General features: G+C 40.9%; 1 protein-coding gene across 4 annotated transcripts in view; it reads right to left on the reverse strand.

Annotated features, from left to right (window-relative positions):
* The window catches only part of ccny (cyclin Y), a 36,590-nt gene that overhangs the window by 12,898 nt on the left and 7,000 nt on the right, over positions 1 to 16,692 (reverse strand). For 2 of the 4 annotated variants that reach the window (XM_046371217.1, XM_046371214.1), the window contains exons 2-3: positions 2,468 to 2,542; positions 1,122 to 1,142 (exon numbers count right to left, since the gene is read on the reverse strand). In XM_046371217.1, coding sequence (XP_046227173.1) covers positions 1,122 to 1,142; positions 2,468 to 2,542 — 96 coding nt within the window. The remainder of the gene's footprint in view (positions 1 to 1,121; positions 1,143 to 2,467; positions 2,543 to 16,692) is intronic. The other 2 variants (XM_046371218.1, XM_046371216.1) reach the window with 1 other exon arrangement.

A 16,692-nucleotide genomic window follows, 5' to 3' on the forward strand; every position in this document is an offset into this window, starting at 1 on the left:
CAATATTTAAACATTAAAAATGAGAAAAGTACATTTAAAAGCCCTTATAGCTTATCTCTCCTGATGCATTGAAAACTGTGCTTTAATGTGTGAGAATGAGCGTGAGGTAATGACTTAATCCATTCATCGGTTTGGCCAACATAAATCCCAATGAAACCAACCGGAGTGACTGTTTCATTCAACAACAGATTGTCATTTGAACGATTCTGTTCTCATTTCTGTCTTTGACTCATATCTGCTCATTTGTAATGCTAATTCTGCTTAGTGGACATAATGATTTGTTATTTTTATAGAGTTCCCCTCACTGAGTTCATGGTCTAATATGCACACACATACACACACACACACACACACACAGCTGTGTCTGTTCGTCTATATGTGTTCATTCTTACATAGGAGAACACTCAAAGTGGAAAAAGATCGCCAGCAAAGCAAACTGACGCAGATGTGGAGTTTGCAGCAGCATCACACTCACACACACGTACACACACAGTGATGTAACAAGCTGTCTGGCGCCTCTCATTCCCTACACTGTCTGCCTCTCACCTCTCCGACACACACACACATACACTCTAATGCACATGTTTTATTTTCCCATGGGTAGTCGTGACTGTTTGTGCTGCTTTCTGGCAAAAAGCAGCAGGCTCTTACATCTTGTGCATTTCAGTGAAAAAAAAAATAGATCGCAATCATGACAGCAGTGATTTTTGACTGATTTATTAGACAACTAGAAGTGCAGCAACTGCAAATTTCTCTGCATATGTGTTCGCGTAACATGGATCAGCTTGGATTTGGAGATACTGGAGACTGACTGGCCGGTCTGGGGCGAGAACGTCAATAAGTGTTGTTTTCATAATCAAAACACAATTTTTAGGTTCAGTTTGGTGCCCTATTCATACTGGTGCATCCTATAAGCCAACATGCATGTGAGCGTGTACACACACACAAACGCACAGAATGATAGCAGCTGAGCAGTGAAGGCACACCACCTGCTAACAGAGGACAATACAGATCGAGAACAAGAGTACAATAAAGCTTGAGACTACATGAAAGGTCAGAGCCCAAACACACAGTAAGCATAATGCTACCTGCCTACTGAGACCAGACACATACAGGCTTACCTCTCTTGTTGGGCACAGCAACTGAAAAAACACAAAGTCCAAGTTGTCTCTATGTTTGTTTATGGCACAGATGCACAATGGGCTGAAGTTAAGTAATGTTTGGAGTGTAAAGAACAGCCCGTTGTGTCCTCTGTTGGTATTGATGAGGCCAATAAAAAACAGCCTCTAATATCATATCAGTAAATCAGCATTCAGGCTAAAGCTCTTCAGCTGAAACAGCTTTGGAACAATAATAAGCCTCTTATCATCAAAGTAAAGAGATTATGGTTAAACCAAAAAGTAATCTTAGGAACTATACTCATCATACTGCAGCTGATTAAAATGCATTACTGTCACTCTGAAAGGTCCAGACTGCTACAGGATCAGTCTTGCTGTCTGTCAGAGATGATCAAAACACCTTAGTGTGTTTCACTGGTGCAACATTTTTATTTATTTATTTATATATTTTTTTTACAGGAGCCTGCCTGGAGCCTTTAAGGTGGATGAAAGGAGATTCATCAACAGTACACTGGTACAGCTCTGCATCCGAAATCCCTGCATCAATGAAATCGCTTCTTTTCGCACAAAGGAGACAGCATATGCCATGATTTGACTTGCATGAGTGAGAAGCATAAAGATACTTTTATTAGCTTTGCAGGCTGCTTAATGTGCAATCTGTCACAATGCTGCGCTTTGACTTGTCTCAGCAGGTGCCACATTTTAGCAGATCAATGACAATCGATAAAAACATAGTCAACATGAGGGGTAAAGTCGCACACAAAACTTTAGATGGAAGTATTTGAGTTGTGTATAATAAATTCCTATGATATCCGTATTAGATTTCATGATTTACACTTGAAACCTGTTTGGAATTGTATCCAAGCAGTGTGATGTGCTTACTTACTTAGATATATACTTATAGGTGCTTGCTGCATGATTTTATTAAGGACCTAGTACTGGAAGTGGTATATAAAATTTCCCAGTATTTTAAAACACATTCTGAGGAGGGGCTGCTGTGTGTCATCCATTGCCTTCACGCTGTCAGCCTTTCGCACTGAATCACATTGAATTAATATTTTTATTTATTTATTTATTTTTTATGTGAGTTTCTAGGGTAAGAAGCCATCACAATAATACAGACAACAACTTCAAGCAGGTGCTGTGTGTGTCTGATACAGTCACGGCCGCAAATGTATTTGACCCGACAGACCAACAGTACTGATGAATTGTTTGGCCATACTTTCACCTCTCCTGCCACTAATTTAGATTCTGTCTTGAAACAAACCTGGTTTATATGACAGTTATTATTATCATTTTTTTTTTGCAAGTCAATAAGAAATGAGAAGCACTGATGGAAAAATGCTCACCGTCAGTCTGTGACTTGCTGAGGAAGATGGTGCTGGCCCGGGGATGGTCTGAGGGATTGTACTCCATGGGCAAGTCTGAAAATAGAAGGAAGAAAACATTAGACTTACTGGCAAAAATTTGATTTTGATTTAAAGAGAAACTAAATAATATGCTGTTTGAAACATCTGGACAACCAGGACACGCTTCTGATACAATACAGACTTCGCTTTGAGTTTAGAACCTGAAGTTGGTCCTAAGATTTCTTCTGATAAAATTATATTCAAGAGAACAGGCAGAACTCACCTGTAGCTCAGAAATCAGCAATGTTATACTGGAATAAATAAAACACATCGTGGACCAAAACCTTGAATTTTGAGGTTAAATGTGTGGGATTGGCTTCAGGGGGTAGCAAACTATCTTTTAATGGACTGAACTGAATGGAAAAACAATATGTCTCACAACAGTTTGCTGCTTCAGCGCTGTGCAAATGGTGGTCTGTAGATCAATGTGCTATGCAAACACAGCAGAAAGGTAAAGATTTGTTTTAGATCATTGTCTGTGCACAAAACCACCACACAGGACACTAGCTGACAATAAAAAAAACATTCTGTGAGCTGACGAAAATCTTGTGAGCAGGTTTGAAAAACGGGTTTATTGTTTATTGAAAAACTGGTTATGTAAAACAGGGGCTTTACAAACTAAAGATTTGTGTTTTTTCATTTACAACATCCACTTCCCTTGTTATATACACAATATAGACTAGAGTATTGGGCCACCTGACCATTGCACCTACAGGGACTTCAAGTTCTACATACACAGACAGGTTTACAGCCATAACAGCTTCTCTGGAAGCTTTCCACAACATTTTGGTGTTTTTCAGTGGGAAGTTTTGTCCATTCACGCAACCATTTGTGAGCTCAGGCACTGATGTTGATCTTGATGTTGAACAATCTCTGTTCCAGTTCATCCCAAACGTGTTGGATGATATGATATAACATTTTTAAATTCACCTATTAAAATATGTCACATTAGTCCCCCTGCAGTCAAAAATGTGTTTGTTCTTCTTGTTCCTTTAGTTGAATGTCTACCTTCACGGTGCAGAATGATGAATGTGCATGTGTGTTTTCATGCTGATTGCTGAATGTCTTTTATGACATGTGACAAATAGCTCAGCCAATTCTGATCCAGCATTCAGCATACACTAGTGTGACATGCAAAATTGGAACCTCCAGTGCACATACACTGAGAATGGACTTTACAATGAAGTAGGATACATCTCATTTCTAGCAGTTAAAACTTTTGAAACGAAAAATATTTGCATGTTCATATATTCTGATAAATTATAAGTATAAGTAATTATAAGTATATATTCTGAAAGGAGCAGGTGCCATTTTAATGATTTTAATGTGGTAATTACACTTTTTTCCCACAAAAATCATGTCAGACACAATTTGGATAATTTTTTGCATACCTAAAAACATGTGTGGAGAGGATCTTTAAACTTCTGATGGCTAAAGAGGATCTAAAGCAGATAAAGACACTGTTGCCTGATGTCTGATATATAAAACAGAATATATTAGCATCAATTTTGTGTCCTAGTTCTTTGCCCTGATTAAACTCCCTAGGCAGACACATATGTTTTTACTGCAAAATTATAAACAAAACATTTACAAAGAGGGGTCTAGATTTGGTCCATTCTATTCTAGGTCTGAAACCCATGTGTTCAGATCTACACCTAGTGAAATGGACAACCACTGTTGTTTGAACAGTGGATTGGTATTGTAGCTCCGAGGTTGTTTGAATTCATTGTAGCTCTGCGAACTGATTTAATATCCTGAGCCTTAGGTGAATCATTTGTTGACACAAGGTGATGATCATTATCATATTATGGTCGAGGTTAATGATGAACTAAAACTGTAATATAATAAACAGAAACCTCAATATGAGCATGAAAGCTAAACCAAAACTAAAACACACTCAAAACCAGTGCAGGGCGCATGGTGACCCTATTAGCAGATTCCTGATTTCTTGGATGACGGCAGTGAAACAGGAAGGGTCAGAAGGGACCAACACCCACATAGAGTAAAAGAGAAAGAGAAACATATGCCAAGACACGGCAGAAGAGTGACAGGCTGATAATGGGAGAGACGTAGCCAAAAAGAAAAGGAGTGTAGAAAACGAAGAGATGAGAGACACAGATTTGAAAAATGACTGACAGGGAAAGAGAAGGCAGCAGAGGCAGAGAAATGAGAAAGAATGGTAAAGGAAATGGAGCTGGGAGGGAAAAGAGGACCCAAAGGTGAAGGGTAACTGGGGGGATAAAAAGGACAGAAAGTGAAAAAGAAAAGGTCAGTTTGTAACCAGCTTCTGTATAAAATCTGGTTAAAAGACATGCGTCCAAAACAGAGCGACTTGAAGACAGACACACACATGGGGGGGGGCATGATGTAGGAGGTAGTGGTGACACATGGTGCTGAATAAAAGATGTGTGTGTGGGAAGAAGCAAAGAGCAGTGAAGGAGAACTGAAAGTGGATTAATGATGCTGGACACACTGCTCAACTGTCAGTGACGTAAGCAGTGCACACATAATGCACTCACATCTACACCTGCAACACATTGGTCACAAACAACTGCCGAAAGCTGACATTAGGGTTTTTTTTGCGATGAGAAATTTCTACTTTAAAAGTTGTAGGGACATAATTTAGAAGGTAAAGCTGTTTTGCCTGATGATCTCATGCTTTTAACACAGGAAGCTGACTGTCCACAGGCCCAGGGAGTGTTCCTCTGGGTGGCTGGTGTCAGGGACCTCTGGTGTGGTTCCACCCTCCACAGTGTTCTCCTTTCTCCAACCTGAAGTAGACGAAAGCACCCAACTTCCTGTGTTTCAGGAAGTGGAGAGGAAATGAAGTAGGGGGTGGCGGTTACACATTGTTAGAGAGGTAAGCTGAACAAAGAGTGAAGGGAATAGGTCCATGTGTGAACTTAAGCCAGGCATGTTTCAAGTTCCAACGCTTATGCTCCTACAGAAACACTGCAGTAAACACGAGAACATATCAACAGAAAGATGGAGGACAAAACCAAGAGCAGACAGATACTAATGCAGCCATAACTCATTGCTCTTTTTCAAACAGTTCACCTCTGATAAGTGAATACACCTCTGCCAGTTTCCACCTTAGAAGATACATTCTATTCAAAGCAAAGGAAATCCATCTCCAGGGCTTTGTCTTGTCATCAACAGTCATGTAATATAACTAGGAGCACCTTGAATATCTCCAGCTGCATTAAGTTATTGTGGGGAATGCTGCATATTGTGAAGCATTGCTTTATATATGCAGATGATTTGTGCATCCTTGTGATGAAGCACTGTGATTCATTAGGTATGTAATTTGCTGGATTAACGAGACATTTCCTTCCAGTGATTTTATGCATAAGCAGTGTCGAAATAATATATATAATAAAAATCTGAAACATCCATCTCAACCAGCTGCAACCACCTGTGGGACAAGAGGAAAAGGATGCCTTTCATACTGCCGATAGTCACATTGTGAACAGGAATATCTGTATTACTGTGGTTAGTGGTTAGCTGGCACTGTGCCAGCCTGCCCTCTGAGCATGTCATGAGGGTGGCTTTGGGTTGCAGCATCAGCCCAGACAGGAAGGCCCTTTGCTGGTTTCTGGCTGCCCTGCTGAGGTGCCAGCCTGAGGGGATCCAGATGGCAAAGCAGGGCACCGCCTGGCTGTCAGCAGCATGCTATCAAAGAGTACGCCCACATGGTTAAGATAAGAAGCACACAGCACATGTTGTAGTGGAGTGTTTGAGAAAAGAGAACACGATGTAGCTGCTGTTCGAAAATAGAAAGGTAAAAAGGAACACTGCATTGCGTGTTCCTGGTTAGTATTCGTGGTTAGTATGACGCCGGGTGCTACTTTTGTAATTTCACGTCTGTTGTTGTTTTGCAGCTGACTGAATGATGCAGTCGTGCAACCCTTTGTAAGGATCAGGATTTCAGAGAATTGTTTTGTTTTGGTTAGAGGTGCACAGCTGCAATTTTCTTGGCCGATTTCGATTTCGGATTTTTTTGTGGGACCTGCCGATACCAATTTTTGCAGATTCCAATTTTCTTTCTAAGAAGTATAATTGACAGCACATACAAACAAAAATCAACTTCAGCACAACATTTTACTTTCATAATAAAATATATTATTAAACCTTACAGTTGACTTGAGTCACGACCTGGATGACTGAGAATCTTCATAGATATATTAAACCTTACATATTCCTCTCAAAATAGAGTGATTTGAAAGAGCTACAAATGACGATTAACTCAAAACGAGCTGTACACCCAACTTTATCTGACATATTTAACTTTACCAAACTAAAGCAGACGCAACAGATTTATACAACAAAAGAAATGCCAGTTACTTATATTATTTTGCAGTGTGCTTATAAATTCACCGGGGCTGAGATAACTTATCAGATTTCTGAAGCCTCGATTCTCAACTATGGAGATTAGCTGATCATCTAGGGTCATGAATTGTGCAGTTTTCCTCATAATTGCTTTGGTCTTTTCTCTGCTCATATTGAGGAAAGCTAGGAGAGTCTGCAGGCTTCTCCTTTGCTAGCTTCTTCAAACTGGGCACGTGCAGCTGGGTGATGGCGTTTTAAGAGTCTGATTAGCTTTGTTGTTCCAAAAGTTACCTGGTAGTCCTCCTCACCATCTACTTTGGCCAAAGATGTATAACAAATAGAGTTTTGTGTGTTCTTCACTCAGTGAAGAACGTCCATGCTAAAGACAGGTTAGCGTGCGGTTTAACATTATTGCCTGCACACCTGCAGTATGATCTGTGACACATGCATAAAATGAACCGGCTTGGAATTGGAATTATGGGAGACTGACATGCTGGAAAACCGGTCGATTCCGGTCTGCAGTCGGTTGATCCCTGCATCTCCAGTACTGATGAAGCAAAGCCTCATCCATCTGCTTTCTGGCGTAAAACAGCCCCCCAAGTGCAGTTTAGAGCAGCAAAGTGAAGCAGTTTTCATCTGACACTTATCAAAGTGCAAACACTAAGACTCCTGCATCACAGGCTACTGTGAGTTGGCCCTGATAACACTCCTGCGTAAAAGTGTGTGGGTGCCTTGTAATGTGAGAAAGGAGGAAAGCGTGTGATCAAAAAGACAAGACACAGCTGTTAACATGCTCAGTGGGCATTGTTAGTGAATAAGGTATAGGCGGTGAATGTGCAACAGAGGGGAGATCTTGACAGTTAAGTGGGTCTCACCCTAGATAACAAAACACTTTGCAGCACAGAGAGGTGGTATGGACTCCGCTTATTATGAGTGTTGCTGTGGCAATAAACCTATACCTCTGTGAAAGTATGTTATCTGTGTTATGGCTTTTACCACTGCATCACATAATGATATAGCCAGCCACTGTGTTTTCATTAGAACAAAGAGTGTGATAAGAAGAAATGAGTTAAAGCTGCACCGGCACGACTTATATGTGGTGAACCGCCTTAAGAGCAATATTCCATCTACTCCCACACCAGTCAAGGAATCTTTTCTGTTAGGAGGAAACAATAAATCAAGCAAACTTTTATACCACCTTAGTCATCACAACAAACTAAAAATGATTTGTTTATTTATGCAGGATTAATTTGCGGTCACTTAATTTCTGGACTTGGACTCGGCAAAATTCAAAATGCAAAAGAGATTCGAGGTGAAAGGTTATTAGAGAGATGAAATGAACGGAAAACCAAGTGAATGAACTACTGCTTAATGGCTCACACACATGGCTTTCTTCACACACACACACGCACACACAGACATGAACGAACATACACAAGAATGAAACAAACCCGCAGCTGCATCATCGCAACTCTTCCTCACCGCTTTAACCACCCCTGAACACGTATCATTGGACGCATCACAGGAAAAGAACTGAGCTTTTATCAAAGGAAAGCCAACAGGGACAAGAAGATGGAAGGGAATTGGAAATTTCACCCGAACAAGCAGAAAACATATTCCCATTCCGATGACTTCAGCAGAACTCAGCACACAAAGGGGATTCATACGTGTTCCCAAGCCTTTCGGAAAAATCACTTCAGTATGTTGTAAGATGAGACATATGTGTAGAAGACTGCAGTAACTGAAAGCAGCCAACAGTAAATCAAAGCTACAGCGGCCTGAAGACAAGTCTAGGAAATGCTGATGTGCCACTGGAGTGAAACAAGAAGAAACAGGCTTTTTGATTTGTTGCACATTTCTATGAAAACCTGAAGAAAACTGAGCCACAGACACAAGGCAACGAAAACTACTGACAAATAGAACAAACACACCACAGAGTGGAGAAAAAAAGTGAAGAGCAGGCCTTTTCCCCAATTTCTTGACTGGGTCTAGAATACGCTTTGTCTCTCGTCTCTTGTAGAACAATTCTTATCTAATGATAGGCTTGTCAAACATTATGCCTTTACCCTCAGAACACTCTGTATGTCCTAAGGAGGCATGACATGCTAGGAGACTAGGAGTTCTGTGAGGGTGTATTTAGGCACAGCTAAATACTAATATCACTATGCTAACATGTTCACAGTGACAATCTTGTCACATTGATGTTTTGCAGGTAAAATGTGTACCATTTTCAACATCTCATCTGAACTTTTTAACATTTGCTAATCATCACGGAACACAACACAGCAGAGGATGGTGGAAATATGGTTAGTTTCTAAATAAAATACTGGACAAATTAAAATGTTGACGTGATAATGGATGATGAACCAGAAGAGGGCAAGAATGTCTATTCCAAATTTCATGACAATACATCCAACAATTGTTCAGATATTTCTGATTGGACCCAGGTAGTGGACTGGCTGACATCGCCATCCATAGCCATACCATTAGCATGCTTCCAAAGCATAATAAGGACGCTTAAAACCCAACTATCAGCTGCATCTGTTGACTGGTGCGTCATCAAGGAATTTGAAAATACTAAATCAACAAATGTGACCTGGAAGACACTGAAGCAAATTACATTACCATGAATCCCCCCAGCAACCACACTCACATGGAAAAGTTTAACCCAAAATATGTATTTATCTGTGATGTGTAAGAAAGAAAGTCACTGTATAATAATTCACAAGAAAAGAAAGTTTTCAGACATCCATACCCTCTCACACTGCTCCTTACATACGTGCACACAAATCTGCCAGCGGGAGGTCAGAGTTTCACATCGCACCTCCTGTCTGCTTGCACAGCTATGTCCTGTTCTGACTGGGGAAGACATCCTGCACTCACATAGGACAGACCTTCTAAGGAACTACAAAAAAGTTCAGCCTTCCTGTGTGTATGTAGGACTACATAAGAGCCCTAAATTCCTACAATCCATCCCAGTGATCTGTTACAATGACAATCCCTGGCAGAGTAGTTGACCATGTATACTGATGTTTCAGAGAAGGCTGATGGACAGCTGTTATTAGGTGAAGCTGAAAAGGAACAGCCCAGGGTGAGGAAGGGGAGAAAAGACAAGGGGAAACTTCTCCAAAAGTAAGAAAAAAGTGCCATAAACGCTGCAGGCAGAGCACAAACGTAAGTGCAGCAGTAATTTCTGTATTCACCTCACAAGATAGAGAGTAATGCTGATATGCCAAATAGGCAAGGGAGGTGGCAGTGAATGATGTTACAAAGATGGAGAAAACAACAACAAACAAAGATGTTGCAAAGGGAACTGGAGAGAGCGACTGCACTCCATGGCCCTCAAGGCCACAAGCTCATATTTATTTTCCCAGCTCTTCAGTCTAACTATCGAGTTTAATGTAATGGCATTGCAACCTGAGTTATTATACTGCCATCTGTTTAGTGAGCTATGTATAAAATCTGAAGAATCCTTAATGACAATGAGCCTTAAAATTGCTAGACTTAAATGGATTCTGCAATTTTCTCATCTTGTGTGAGCCTTTAGAGCCTGTTCTGAACACCGAGGTCTGGTGATACCAGAGCCACAGACAGAAACTTAATAATTAGTCAGAACAAAGTGCAGAGCAGAAACATACAGAGGAAACAAGTCACAGATGTTAGGCAGAGTGAAGAAGAGTCCATGAGGGAGAGGACTCATTTACTCTGCACCCAGCTGAGAGTCATAAACCCACCCTCCCACTTTCTTTCCCCTCCCATCCCTGCATCCTCAACTCACTGTAACTAGGCAACGCTGGCTTGAAAGGCAGGCCCATCAAAGGCAAAGACAGGCTCGGGGTCTTTTTTCTTCCTTTCTATCGCTCTCTCTCTCTCTCTCTCTCTCTCTTTCTGCCTCTCCCACCTGCTTGTACGCGACTCTGTACTAATTGCTGCAGAATCCTGATGATGCAGTACCACAGTATAACATGGAGCACTTGTACAGAATCCACTGCACTGCCTTTGTACAACGCATTCACACCTTCAAATATTGCCCTACTGGCAGAAACTGATTTTGCGTAGACTGTCAGAAAACCAGGATCTTAATTATTTAGACAAAAAGAAAGCAATTATGATGTATACTGACGTGTGTTGTACCTATAATTATCTATGGACATCACATAAATATGAGATCATACAGTACAAAAATTGATTGGCGTCGGAGAACACTGTTTTGAGAGGACTGATGGTACACTTTGCTAGTGGGACAAGCTAGAAAAATTCCATCAGTATATAGTAGAGATACACCCATTGACGGGCCAGGCTCCAGAATTGGCTGGATTTCAGCACGCTCAGCCCGGACTGGAGACCGGCTGCTCAGTCTCCCTTATCTCCAATTCCAAACTGGTCCACTTTATGCAGGCGCCAGGCGATGTATGCACAGCATCGCAAGCAACAGTGTCACAGCCGCACGCTAACATGTACTTCACCAAGAGTGAAGAAGCCACAAAGCTTGAAATTTGTGATACATGTAAAGTAAACTGTGGGGAACTACCATGAAAACGCAATCCCCCATAACCCTAATCAAACCTGCACCTGCACATGCCCAGCTTGAAAAAACTAAAGCTACCGCTAACCAGAGTTGAGTACCAGACACAAGCCAGCAGCCTCTCCTGTCTCTGTAAGGTCACACTTAGAAAAAAAAATGAGAAATGGGAATTGGCCAAGAAGATTGCAATCACTGCACCTCCAACATACAAGCATTGGGTGACAGCAATTATGGTACAAAGGGGCACCTGGGTGGCCAGGCACCCAGGTCCTACACCTGCTGACACATGGGAAAGAGACGACCAATTAGGGGCAAAAGTACCACAGGGGTTGAAAAATAAAGAAAAAGTAGGTACACAGGGGTGATAAGGTCATCAAAACAAAAATTCAAATAATAACCTGCAGGGAAAAACACTGATGTTTTTAAATTTCTGGGGAGATCTTCAAAATAACATGTACAGTACAGCACATACATACCAGTTGTACTAGAGACTAACAGCATATATTTTATATATGAAGTTACATTCCTGAGATCAGAGGAAATGTGAACGTAACACAGAAGCATGAATAATACAGTGTTTAAAAAGCAAATATGTCCACCCAAATGCACCAAAGGTTCCTCTCTTGCCACTGACCTCCTGTCCCTGCAGAACATGATCCATGCACCACTATGAGGGCTAAACATCAGCTATGTACATCTGGGAGAAAATTCTGAAAATATATCTGAGCGGGCTGCAGACTGGTGTGCTCTATGGAAAACCTTAGCTGCAGAGGTGACTGAATGCAAACACTAGACATCTTACTGTAAATACTCCATGCTCTCACTTGTCTTTATTTTAACCACACAGCTATTCTGGATCTAAAAAGTGTGGCCTTAAACCCACAAATACTAGAAATGGATTTGATGGACCGATGAAAGCTGTTCAGTTCTGATGCACTGGCCGACCACCACTCTATGCTCCTATCACAGCTCCTTGTTTAATCCAAACCGCTCTCATTCTCTCTCTCTCTCTCTCCCTCTCTCTCTGTGTGTGTGTGTGAGCTTCATCCGGTGTCATGCTGTGGAAGGAGCCGAAGATGACAGGAAGGCCATCTGTGCCAAGCTCTGTCATACTTAGTCTGTGTTGACATTTCCACACAACACATGCGTGCGCACAAATGTTGGCATGCGCACACACACACACACACACACACACACACACACACACACATTCCCCCATACATACAGGCATTTTCACCCATGCATAAATCAACACAAAGCAAACACAGCAGAATAACATTGTTTTTTTTTTTTTTCAGGAATGCACACACACACACACACACACACAGTAGATGGGGATGTTTTGGTAGCTGACACAGCCTGTGAACATTCGCATAATGTGTGCTGGCACAGGCTGCCTACCAAGGGCTCTGAAAGTGAAGAAGCAGTTAAGAAAATGGATGGATATTTTTACTCCAATAATATGACAAGAATCTGATCAAAACTGGGACTGATTAGAAGAACAGAATTGTCAAAAATTGCCCTGGGTGCTATTCGCATCAACGATTCTAAAACCTTACTCTACTGAAGAGGCATATAAAAGAATACTTTAACAGCAAATCCTCAAAGACCCAGTAGCATTATAATTTGGTGACTTAAATATGAAATGAAATGAGAAACAAGAATTTTCACTTATTTCTTGTGATCAAAATCAGCAAAGCATAGCCTGCAACACCTGACAAGCTGGGCATAGCAATATATTGTTGTCAGGTGCTGCTGGCAGATCAGGTCAACAGCCAATCAGAAGCTCATAATTATCTCGACACCTGTGCACCTGTCTGCCGCCAGCAGCCCGAGTTGTCCCACCTTAAGGCTGAGAACATCTTGTGATGTGATTGAACAGTGACTAGCTTTGCAGGAAAGTCACATGGAAGCCTGCATAAATTCAAAGCCCCTAACCACACTAACACGATAAGTGTTGTCAGAAAACATCTGCTTCAGTTTACCTTATGAATTACAATTTTATGGTTAAACAACGAGGTAATATTTCTAGGGACAAAATGTATGTTGCTTCACCACATTGCAGTTTATGCAGCAAGTCTAACAGCAGCTGCTGTAGGGCTGATGTAATGTCAGGAGAATGGATGTGTGAAACTATGCAAATCCATAGCAAATCTGGAATAAGTGCAGTAAAGAAGTTCCTTTTTATGAGACTAGGCAGATCATATGTAGCGTGATATGTAGAAAACCTGCAATGTGAGATTAAATCATTCTCTTCTCAGTCATTTTGCTAACTAACTCCTCTTGCACAACAATTAATCTGAGGATAGGTAAAGGCAAGCAGGGGCTTCATCTGCATCAAGGCATGGTCCATGTATCCAGGGCTCCATCTGATAGCGCAAAGGTTCCATGCATAGTGTGAATGCATGGGTTGAATAAAAAAACATGATTCTTGTCATCATGTTTCAAGCAGTCTTTTGCAATGTCTTTGTCGTAGAGTCATATTGAAATGATGATGAAAATATGATCTACTGGTCAGCGCTACCAGTAAAGCATCTAACACCATTTTTGCACGAGGAGTTCCTAACACTGAGCCTGAACGAGACAGATAAATAATTAACTGGCCCTACTATCCAAATAAGTGGCTTTGAATCAGCAACACATTAATGTAAAATTTATGCATATGAGACAAAAAGGGATTGCATGATATTTTTAGCTTTAGATCTCCTTTAACTTGAGCAGAAAAATTGGGGCGAGGTAAGAAATATTTCTTATAATAATTATAATAATAATAATTTCTTCTATAAATCATATTGTGAAGAGCTGAGTGAGGTCGACCACAGTCATCAAGACTAATTCTGTGAAACCTGACAAGAAAGCAAGAAAGCAGTCTCCCCCCAATCTGCAGAGCAAATTTGCCAGTAATGCAAGTGGCCTGCTGACAGCTGTGCCCAAATGATCTCTTGAGCTCCCAACCACCACATCTAATTGCCACTGAGTCCCGTCCCCAAGGGGGCATGTAGCTGAAAGCAGCACTTCAGCAAGCAAATGGACAGATTGCATTATGTAAGCTGATTTCTGATTATAGCAGTCAAAAGCACTGATGGGAATTTGATCACACTCAAACATGGGGCATTCAATAACTTTTGTTCTTCTTGCTTACAAAAAGCAAATTTTCCTGATAAGCTGTATTTGACGAATACTCTCCAAATCATAAGGTGAAGACCTGGATCACAAAGGCTATTGACACTCCCACACTTCACTACACGGCTGTCTTACAAAAGCCTGCCCAAGCTTAACACTTTGACTGCACAAAACCAAAACATATAGGTCAAGCAATTTACTGCACAAATCCTTGAGGTTTATCTCTCACTCTCTCTCAGAAACATAAACCTGCTCTGACCATCAGATGGAGAACCTAAATTTACAGAGCAGACGTGAGGAGAAATCCTCTTCCAACTCAACGTGGTCTCATGAGGGCAGCAGGGTCGACTTCAAACACACTTATTAATAGCTCTGTGTGGACCTCGACTACTTTAACAGGTCTTGTGCCTGTAAGCCCTTATAAATATTGACATTCCACACCCAGTGTTTCTATTAGCATTTCAATTAGCCCCCTGAGGTTTCTTTTATTCACCTTTACAACTCGTGCCACATGTAAACCACATGTTTTATCTATTTGAGGGGGAAAAAATGTTTAAAAGGATTATTTTTTATTCTTTCTCATATTTCCAGTACAAGCACAGTACGCCAACTACTTTCACAGGTTTCCACACAATGTCAGCACTACTCTGCTAACACAGAGTACTGAACTTAAATGTGAATAACGAATTTAAGTGAACTGCTGTAACAGCTACACCCAACTTTACTTCCTCTGTACCCCTGACCAGAAGCAAGAATGTGCGATGATCTCAAACGATCTCATGCTGCAGACTGTGCATGGGAAGTACTATAGGTACAACTCAACAGCAGTGAAAACGAAAAAACGCCTGTCACACAGAGACACTTTCACTGTTCCTGATCAGTGATCCAGAGGCTGTCACCCTTCTCTTAATCAGAACTGCTAGGACACCATTACAATGTAAATTTCTCAAGAGAGAGCGGCACTACAAGCGAACACGCGAACAGGTAATTTGGGGGTAGCAGATACATCTTCCCAGGCGTAGACCAAGTCAAGCCAATCGAGACACCAGAATGAGACTGTCACAGGCAATTGCATTTTCATTAACACTTTGTGAATCACTTCATTTGTTTTGAAAATGGAAACCATGCCCTCTGAAATGATTTTCTATTCCTTTCGGGAAACTGCTGTCTTTTGTGATCAAAAATAAGAGGTCAAGTAGACGAGTTGTTTTAATTAGGCAACCCCTGTGACTCACTAAAGCAACATGTTTCAAACTCTCAAAGCCACCTCTGCTTCTTGCTGTTTAATACAGCTTCAATGCTTGGCACATGCAGATTGGCAGCCAACATCATGCTTCCATTTTGTCTCCTATTTTAGTTGCTGTGGCTGTCAGTTTAGAGACGGGACCAAATACAAGACGACCGACACAACACTGAATCAAACAGACTATAACAACATGAGAGACGGGCACTCAAACTGCTCAGAAGAGGACTGAGGTTGTACAGGACAGCCGCCAGATGTCAAAATGTGTGTGAATATAAAGGCCTGGTCGTGCAGTAAAGCTTTCCATTTGTGTTCTAGCCACTATGCCAGGATAAATAAGGTTTCATACAACTGTTGATAAGATAACCCAGTGAACGTGGAGAAACGACACTATAATTCAGCAATGGGAGTAAAAGAAATCCCAGCAGAAAGTCTATGGTGGCAATAAATGGTGTCCTCAGCAGTGCAGTGGAGCCCATTTAGGGACAGAGATGCACTGATACTGATAATTTATGGACAGCAGAAATGATTTTTCTGGTAATACTAAATTTTTTTCAGGATTAGGCTGAATGCAACTATCAAATTAGCAACTAATATACATAGAAGGACTCTGTTAAAAAGTTGAGAATGATTAACTGACAGGAAATTCATCTGCAATTATTTTGATAATCCATCAATCTTGTTTGTCATTTCTGAGACAAAAATGTCAAATGTTTTGTGGTTCCACCTTCTCACTTTTGAATATTTATCAATTTTCTATAACAGCACTTAAAAATCATTGAGTTTTCGACTGATAGTCGGCCAAAACAACAGAGACGATCATCATCATCGTTTATCTTATCCGCGTTGGCTGTGGAAATTTTAAGGAAAAAACAATTAACTGAAAAAATGATCTACAAATTAATCAATAATTACTCAAGTTAATTGTTATATCATACTTTAACA

The sequence above is a fragment of the Scatophagus argus genome, chromosome 18, assembly GCF_020382885.2.
Source record: "Scatophagus argus isolate fScaArg1 chromosome 18, fScaArg1.pri, whole genome shotgun sequence".
NCBI classification, from domain to species: domain Eukaryota; kingdom Metazoa; phylum Chordata; class Actinopteri; family Scatophagidae; genus Scatophagus; species Scatophagus argus.